The 9805-nt window shown below is 36.1% G+C and overlaps 1 protein-coding gene across 1 annotated transcript in view; it reads right to left on the reverse strand.

Moving 5' to 3' along the window:
- Nucleotides 1–7425, reverse strand: part of LOC145772027 (DENN domain-containing protein 3-like) — a 35588-nt gene extending 28163 nt beyond the window's left edge. The window contains exons 1-9 of the mRNA XM_082583837.1: nucleotides 7269–7425; nucleotides 5882–6034; nucleotides 4927–5041; nucleotides 4187–4244; nucleotides 3404–3531; nucleotides 2393–2517; nucleotides 1861–2021; nucleotides 1057–1168; nucleotides 293–424 (exon numbers count right to left, since the gene is read on the reverse strand). Coding sequence (XP_082439963.1) covers nucleotides 293–424; nucleotides 1057–1168; nucleotides 1861–2021; nucleotides 2393–2517; nucleotides 3404–3531; nucleotides 4187–4244; nucleotides 4927–5041; nucleotides 5882–6007 — 957 coding nt within the window. The 5' untranslated portion in view covers nucleotides 6008–6034; nucleotides 7269–7425. The remainder of the gene's footprint in view (nucleotides 1–292; nucleotides 425–1056; nucleotides 1169–1860; nucleotides 2022–2392; nucleotides 2518–3403; nucleotides 3532–4186; nucleotides 4245–4926; nucleotides 5042–5881; nucleotides 6035–7268) is intronic.
- Nucleotides 7426–9805: the final 2380 nt, after the last annotated feature.

A 9805-nucleotide genomic window follows, 5' to 3' on the forward strand; every position in this document is an offset into this window, starting at 1 on the left:
TTAGGCTAATAGTCACCTCAAGAGATGGTCTATGATTACGCCTTGCTGCAAATAGGGTAAGTCCAACCACACAGTATCTATTATGTAATATTGATCCATTTGTATCAATTCCACTATTACTGGTTTTTTGTCCATACACTGTACATCTCCAGACAACAAAATCCGTCATTTTTACATTGTTTCAGCGTCTGCAGACTTTGAATCAATGTAAAAATGACAAATTTTGCTGTCTGGGTCTAACCAACCAGTTAACGCCGTGCTACTTCAATAAATATTTCAACACTTGGTTTACCTGCAACAGAATATCCTTTTTGTGCATGAATACAAGGATTGGCGTAACAAGATCGACGTCATCAACAAGATGTGGAAGATGGATTTGATTGGACGATCGTATCGTTAACGGTAGGTTATTAAGCGCAAAGTGCTGCCAAACACAAAAACGTAGAGTCGTAGAACTAAACAATGACATATTGAAATTTGAAAACTTACTACAAGTAGTATTCCGTGTGTACTGTGTAGCAGTATTTGGCTATATAGGAAAGATTCGACTCTTAGTGGATTGAATAATTTACAAGCAACAACCCAGGCAGCAAATCAGTCGTCTTTTACATTGATGCAACGTCAGCAGACGTTGAATCAATGTAAAAGACGACTGATTTGCTATCTGGGAACACTTTAACAAAATTGGAAACTTCGTTCTGTCAATCTCGTTGACTGGGCCTGCGTCAGTGATTCAAAGCCTCTACAAAGTATGCGAAGCTACCAGAGTTAAGCTCTCAAAGAAGCTTTGTCAGTCCGAGGATGAAGATCCCCACAAACAATCAATATAATCAAGAAAATTAATCCCAAACATGCAACTTCTTCAAAATCCATAGTCTACATCGTTTACTGTATTTTTACCCCTTTAAGATGGTAAGCCGGGATTAAATCTCAATACAGTAATACTTCTAAACGGCAGCGATTTTCAAATTCGTAAAACAAACGAGGCTAAAAACATTATGCCATGTGCAAATAAAAAGACAGCAATAATTTAAACAAACATTAATTAAGGCATACCACTTGAAGGTGGGGTGGAGGACAGGCAACAAGCGATAGGTAGGTGACGTATCTTTGCAAAGTTTTGCGAAATAATTCGTAAGAGATGGCATCTTTCCATTGATCACATAGACTGAAAAGACGGAAGTCGATGCAGTTCACATAGGTATCACTTTACTGATACAAGCTAGACAATAAATTTATTGTTTTTTACATTGATTCAACGTCTGCAGACGTTAAATCAATGTAAAAACGACTGATTTGATACCTGTGAAGCAAATAGCAAACTACCAAATAGGATGATTCAGCCTCAACTGATGATGAACAAGCATAAAAGTGATGATTTTTTTTTCTATGTTTAGTGTTCAAATCACCACACAGCCATATTTAGTAGAGGAAATCTAGCAACCATAGTTGCTCCAAACTAAACACCAACCAACGCTTGCTATACCATGTTGACACATTGCAAACCTAACATTGATTGCGAAACGCAGGGAAATTATTATGATATTGAAATGCTAAACTTAAATCTATTACGGCAAACGGCACCACTTCCTACAAAAAGTATACAAATGAGCAGTGTTTACCAAGCAGTAACGTATCTATTGAATGAAAGAAGCTAGTTTATTGGTAACACCACGTCTGCAAACAAAACTGCAAATAATCCTTCGTCAGTGGTTCAAACTTCAATGCTAGCACAAGGATAGAAAAAGCACCAAGAAATAACTTCAGGAAAGGTTTTGACCTGGAATAGTTTATTATTTAACTAAACATTCCATTCGAAGTGTGGCTTTTGTCTTATGCTTTCCTTTCAAGAAGTCTTACCATGACAAGGCAGTTTTCATGACGTTGAAATAAGGGTAGCCGGTGACAAAGCATATACAAATTGGCACATGACACAGAACCGCTTCAATATCGTTCTGACACGATTGATTTGATGGATATCCTTTTGACAGTTGCCATAGCAACGAATTGTTTCTGTTTTCCTGCAAGCGATAGCAAGTCGTTAGTACCGGTACATTACTTAACTTATAACAGACGTCGTTGCTCCATGAATACTTCACAAGTCCTGCTATGTCGTTGAGTATACTTTCCCATTACAAACAACATTTGTGTATGTGGTTTGCGCTAAGTTGAACCTATCCGGCCGGGCAAATCGGCCGTTTTTTTTTACATTGCAGACGTCTACAGACGTTAAACCAATGTAAAAAACGACAGAATTGTTGTCTGGGTACAAATTAACGCTATACACAAAGCACAATAAGTATTTTTCCTGGGTTGAATGGAATGTATTCGGGTTCTTTCGGAGTTACAATCACCAAGTTGTAGGCAAAACAATCCAGTTGAAGCAACTTGCCTTCAAAGCGTACATTGGATGGTACAGCTTCAATATGGAAGCATAGTGCCTCGTTCCATTGACGTCGGTCAAAACAGCAAAGTGGGTTTGGGGTGGCTGGTTTTCCTTATATACTTTTGAGTCGTCTGAATGAACAACGATGAAATGTTGACACCCACCCAGACAGAAAAATTCGTCATTTTTACATTGATTCAACGTCTGCAAAAGTAAAAATCGCGGGTTTTGCTGTATGGTCAGTTTGCAAAGTTGTTCTTTCTACATTGACTTAAGAACTGCAGACGTTGAAACAATGTAAAACGACGGACGTTATTTGAGTGATGTTAGTTAGATGATACCCTGTAAATAAAAAAAAGATCAAGCGACGATGCTCCACTCCCTATACATAGCTACAACAATCTCACAAAAATATCTGCCAACTGTGATAACAAAGAAAGCGTCAAGGGTTCAACTTTTACCACAAGTATTTCAATAAACAAAAGAACTCCGAAACAAGCTTTCCAAGTCCAAAGACGAATGTTTTACTAAGAAAGTTGGCAACTATTTCATAAATTTGCTGTCAAACATTTTTAATTTCAATACAGACCAAAACACTGGTTGTAACTTGTAATCCGCATGCAAAATTGATAGCTAGCTTTGCGCAAGACCAAATGAAAACAGTGCAAAAAATTGTTTAAAATAAACAGTTTTAACAAACATTTTGATGTCCCAAACAGATTTCTTTTCAAGCAGAAGCAATGAAATCAATCCGTAAAATTGCCTTCAATAAACAAATGTACTGTAGTGTATATGCCGGAATGGCCCGTTTCGGTGAGTCCGATTCGGTGAGTCCGATCCCTTAACGGGGGATTTTTTCAATTTTTTTTTTTAAATTATCGGGTACCGTAGCCTAATTATCATTGCCGTTTTAGGGTTAGGGGTTAGAGGTTAGGAACTCACCGAATCGGACTCACCGAATAGTAGCAGACCCGTATTTACAGTATATAGGAAAAAATCGCATTTATCGCAATTCACCAGGCAAGCAAATGTAAGGGAGGTTGTTAAGAAACTCAGAGGAGACGGACACCGATTCCTCCTTGTTTGCTCTCTTCCTTAACATCCTCATGGAACGATTCCTCTGCAGAGATTTAGGATGTTTCGAACTGGAATAGAATGTTAGAGACATGAGTGACAGCCTAAAATAGATTATAGACGAGGGTCAGGTGCAGCAAGCACTGTGGAGTTAAAGCCAGAGTAACCTGATGGTCGTAAACGGTGTAGCTTATCGACATTCAAAAAGGATCACCTTTTAGTGGCATGCATGATTGATACAGTACATGCCAATTTTTTGATGCAAAATTGCACTTAAAAAATTTAAGGTTGGAACCTGGTAAGTACCCGCTGACCGGCAGCACCAGGTACCTTCACAATAATACAAGAAAGCATGCAATTTGTACCAAACAGCCAAAAAAACTTTCCTAAAACATAATTACGCAATGATTGGTGATATATCAACCTCTGAAGTAAACTCCTGTTATCAGTACCGTAGTGTTATCTTTCTCCATATTCCATACATTCTGATGTGTCAATTTGCCACAAAAATTATGAAGTACCAAGAAAACATATTAGAACATTTCATAAGAACCACAATGTTAATTGGATAAAATTGATACTGGGCTTAAAATTTGCAGATTTACTAAAAAAATTCTGCAGTAAAATCAAGGGACAAAAAGCAATGACAAATTAAAATCAATTTCGTTATGACAAGTACATTGATTGAGCATACGTATTACGTATACAATCTTAAACACTTTATACTTTGACTTGGTCTTTTTTGCTGATTTCCATGCTGGTGTTCTCCAAGTCTTTGAAGTGTCTTACATGTAACAAAAATACCTCAAATGTTAAAATGTTCCCAAAACAAGCATGCCACACTTAACCATGAAAAGGCTGATATGGGAAGATTAAATAGAACCCTCTCTCTTAACTTAAGCATAACATTATGAATTTAGTAGGCTATGGTACTAAAAATGGCTAGCATGGAGACTACACCGGTATGGTTAGCAAAATACAATAGTCGCTGTTCTATAGTGAGTGGTCACCCTTGCACTGACGCCAGATAGATCGCGCCTTCTAAACAGTAAACAACTAAACATAGCACAGCTTTAAGCATATTAAAACTGCTTATTTTAACACAATTTACTTAAATTCTTTCAACAATAAAATCGTTGTGACCGAAAGTGAACATATAAAATGTGATCACAAGATTTTCCAGTTCTATTGATTTTGATTTTTCTTGCAGTGCACTCCGCAGCATCCTCCATACAAAACAACTTTTAATCGCAAAGTTGAAGGAGCAATCTGAAATCTGAAAACTGCCAACATTAGTAGCTTAGGCTACTAAACATGTATCAGAAGTTGAAAGTTCCCCCCAGCATTTAAACTCTAATAGAAAAGATTGAAATTTAATTTAAAAACTTTCAGTCAAGTATTTTCTTTCAGTGTATGGAACCTAACTGATAAATAATTACAACGTGAACAGAGATTATAAAATACACCTTTAAATACAGCTTGCTCTTTCTTATGTTCCTGGATACCAGATAGAATATCCAGCAAATGTGCTTGGAAATGCATCTTGAACAGCATGCCATCCTTTTCAGCAAGCAAACCAGGCTGCAAATATATAATAGTACACATTTTAACCATATGATAAGTACAATCGCTATTCGCTACTGACATGTGGTTGCATTTTTTTTTCCTTTTACAGGTCTAATAACAAAACTCAAAGAGCTCAACAAAATAGCTTCAAATTTTGCAATTAAAGTATAAAACAATATTATGTGCTCCACAACAGACTGAAAATTGTTTTCAAGAGAATGACTAAACCGGAAAACGTAAGCACTACTGCAAAGTAATTGCTTAGAGCAGTAGACGTATGTAAACTCATGTAGTAATTTACAACCTATGTACAACTTAAGCAGCCATCTTAGGCTGGTTGTCTTTAGCTCACTGTTTCAAACGTTCAGGTAACATATCACCATAGAAGGAAATCACCATACGCTCTAAAATATTGAATTGAAAAAATGTTTTCTTGGACAAGTTAACATAGTATGCTATAGGCAGAGGTAGGCAGCATGCTACTTTTGTAGCGCCACTGCTTTTTTGTTACTGCAGTAGTAGCGGTGTTACTTTTTTTTTCAATGTACTAGCAGTTAGTGAGAGGCACTACATTTCTTTCAGTTGCAATCCCGCCACTCGCTACTTTCCAATTTAAAGTCAAAAAAATGACCCGTTTTTAGACATTTTTCATGGAAACAATGATGAAAAAAATCAAAGCAGAAATCATTTGACTATATTGAGATATATACATTAATAACTACTAGGCCAATACATGCTAAAAAGTGACAAAGCAAGACACCTCTTCTTGGAGTTACAACATAATACCGGTAGGCCTATGATATTTTCATCTTACACAGGTTTAGTTATAAATAAAATTGAATGAATAACACCAACTTCTAGGTTTCTTTGAATGAGACCCGTTTCCTCATCTGCACCGACCACCACAGCAACTTCTAAAAGTCTTCTCTGTAATCCCAGTGAAGACAACCCATTGATACGAACTCTGCTTTTTGGTGCCATACAATTCAATTCACAGCTTTTTAAACACTACAAATAACACAAGGTCTAAATGTTATTTCATCAGTGACATATGGTGACTATTTTTTATGTGTTCACATTTTTTTAAAAGTTTCCAACAAAAAATTCTTGAGTTGCACAGTGACTTTATATATCAATTCACATCAGTTTATTTTGATATGATCAAAACAAATTTTGAGTAAACTGCAAACCAAACAAGTGTGTAAAGGCATACTAAATGAAAATTTCAAACGGGAATTAAGCATTAAAATGAGTAAACTGAACATTCAAGAAAACATTTCAAAAAAAATTACCGAAAAAAAAATTGTTTTCAATGGCCCTGGTAAGGCCCAAAGTCCAATGTTTCATTTATTTTCATTTTTTTTAAAATGACCAAAAAGTGCAAACACTGCTCGAGAATACGTCACTAAAGACAGCAATAACAAAAGCCACGTTACCACATCTGATGTTTTGAGCAAACTGTCTGATGTTTTGATGTTGAAATGTGTTGTTTTGATGTACGTCATACATGCATAGCCTACAGTCAAATCCCCCGCAGTAACAATTGTTGCGCGATTAGCTAATTGCTATAGTCTTTAGTGACGTAACTGTACGGTCGCCTGCTTCGCTGCTCAGGCCAAATCTCGTTTTGAAAGCTCTGGCAAAATCACGCGCGCAATGGTGGTCAGACCGCAATGGGGCAAAATTATATTGAAAATCGTTTTATGGTAGCATGTTAAACACAAAGAACGTGGAAAATCGCCAAGTCAGGTTTTTCCTTTAGTATCCCTTTAAAGCCTGCTGAAAAAAGTGAGCACCTAAAACAATGGTCACCGTAAGGCATACGCCGTACACCCCTGTATTTCATAATCTTAAACGGTGGGGGTCTGGGGGGCCTTCCCCAGAAAATTTTGAAAAATTACTTTGATTTTGGTGCATTCTGAGAGTATGTTCCATAAAAATTTGGGTATGAGTATTACTGTAAATTGGTGCTGTCCAGTGGCATAGCAAAAGGATAAGATCATGTTTTCTTTGGCATTGTAACCCCCAAACCCCCACTTGGCTATGCTACTGATCCAATTTGTTTTAAGAAAATCGGTTTACTTTTACTTGGTTGCATAAGTATGGATAGAATGCATGAATAAAAATACATCAAAAACACAATGCTCAACTTCCAAGAAATGTGTGCATATTGTCGTTTGGGAATATTTAAGCATGAACTATATTATAACAATGCAAAAGAAACAAACCCAACCAAATGTACCTGTGCAACAAGGACTCCTTATTATGCTTAAATTGTCGGAATCTATCTGAACTCAGAAGTAGGTAGATTGAAGTTGTCTGAAATGCTTGCAAAATGTCCACCAGGTTCACTTTAGAAAAAGTTTTTACTAAAACTGCTGGCTGTCAAACCCAAAGTAACCCTGCAACTGAAGATGGGCAATATTCTCTGCAAGAGTCATTTTCTATATAATACAGTGACAGAGCAGCATTTATTTAAATTGTTTGCCTCATTCCTGCAAATGCAAGTTAAAACATTATCAAACAGGCTAGAAATGGATTCGTATATCATGAAACTAAGCCACAACAGGTAACAAGGGGAAATTTTGAAGACGAGTGAAGGTGTTATTATTGAAGACATCATGCATCAAGTACGTAAATCATGCATCTTAATACTTTGCGGTGAAATACCGTACCTCATGTTATACAAACTTTGAAAAATAAATACAGCTACTCGATTGAAGGGAAAAAGCACATTGAGATGTATATCTCAATAAGTTAAATAATAGTTACATTTTGTAAGCACACTAGCTCTTTGAGCAAAGACTTGGCGTTTAGGTCATTTGGGTTAAATTAGCCAGCACATCACACTTAGAGGAAATCAAGCATTTCTGCTATTAATTTAACATTATAGGAAGCAGCTGGAGTTTGAATAAGGCAAAGCTGACCTCAAAATTTAGTAGAGTAAATCTGTTACCACCAGTAGTGACATCATTTAAGATGTTGTCAAAGAAGTAGACTCACTGGTGTCATTACTGCAACTAGTATATATGATATATTTTAAAAACTTAGAAATTGAAGAATGCTTTGCATAATTGCTCTACAACTCTTATTTTAAATCTTTTTTTTCTTTGCTCCACTTTTACAATGATTAGGTATAGCTAATGGATAAATCACTAATGGTACTCTATTGTTGAGCTCAACAACCTTTGCTGGTACAACAAGTACATTGATATATCATCAATAAATCAAAGAATTATATTACTATTCAGTAAAAAAAATCCAAACAATGAATAAGTGTAAAATGTAGCCTACTGCACAAACTGTATCTAAGTACAGTAACAAGTGTATTAAGATTTAAAAATTGTTTAGGTTGGATACTACAGAGTAATCAACTTGAAACAATTTGAAAAGATCCGGGCCCCTTCAATGTTATTTTGAAGCTATGGAATAACAATGACATTTCAGTACTGGAAGTAACACAGGCTATGTCTAAATACAGTTGCTACAAGATTGAAATTTTTGGTTTATGTTGTCACTGAGCAATGTTACACATTTGGTAGCCTAGATGGCATTTTGAAAAAAACTGGGCCCCTCAATAGTACGTAGATTTTAAAAATTACATGCATAGGGCATAATAATGATAGTATTTAATACTGGAAGTAACATGCATTTAAATTTATAAAATATTAAGCAATTTGATACATGGCGTTTAAAAAATCCGGTCCCTTTAAATGTTTAGTTTTAAAACTACATACCGGTTATATATATAATATGGCATAATAGCGATGGTTTTGTATTGAAAGTAACATGTATTCTATTTAAACGCGATTGCCACAAAATGAAATTCTGTTGTCACACTGCAATGTTAACTATTTGGCGCATGGTGAAATGTCGTGGGTGGCCTAAAAGCATGTAAGCTTTTAAAGGTGGCCCGACGCTACAATCTCTCCCCTAACCCTAACTGACTTCAAGGATGTCTCACCCTTAAGCCGCAACTGACTTCAAGGATACCGGTACTTGCTTGTGAATCGAATTAAATTTTTTCCTTTGGAAATAACAAAAATTACTGCATTTTCTGAGTAAATTGCGGGCCCTGTGCGATCGCACGGTTCGCACACCCCAAAGACCGGCACTGCTATGGTACACTATATTCAATCACTGTATTCAGCAAGTGAACCAAGCCAAAAGTAATTTCCTAAAATGCTCATTTTCATACCTTTGTCCCTAAGTAGACGTTCTAATCTAATGTCCCCAATCTAAGGACGAATTCCCTAAAAATGAGAACGCTGACCAGCAGAGCAGACACATTTGTTTTGTATTTCACGCTTCACTCAGCAATATTTTTCTTCACGCTTCAGCAATATATTTCTTCATGCTCCCCCCTGCCACATTTAAAAAATATTTCAATGAAATAAAATGTGGAAAAAGTAGCAAATCATATTTAACCACAGAACCTACGTCATGTTAAATTTAAACTCAACTTTGTTCTTTTCGTATGTTTTCTTGGAGAACGAAATGTAAGTTTGAAAAGTTTGTTTGTATAAGTTTGTTACCGTATGTCCAAGTTTGGAAATTGCTCTATCGAAGTTAAAAATGTAATATAGGCCTATCAATCATCAGTCCAGTTTGTTTTTATTTCTGACTAGTGACCATCACAACGAAAACATTATAGGCCCATGAGAAACATAGCAGTAGTCTAGAAAAATTTAGAAGCGACAAAACGCGCGCGTTATAGCGTGCATTATACCAAAGCTGGACAATCAGTTTAAAATATGGAACGGTCGCAACACCTTATAT

Source organism: Aplidium turbinatum, chromosome 6, assembly GCF_918807975.1.
Source record: "Aplidium turbinatum chromosome 6, kaAplTurb1.1, whole genome shotgun sequence".
Lineage (NCBI taxonomy): Eukaryota > Metazoa > Chordata > Ascidiacea > Aplousobranchia > Polyclinidae > Aplidium > Aplidium turbinatum.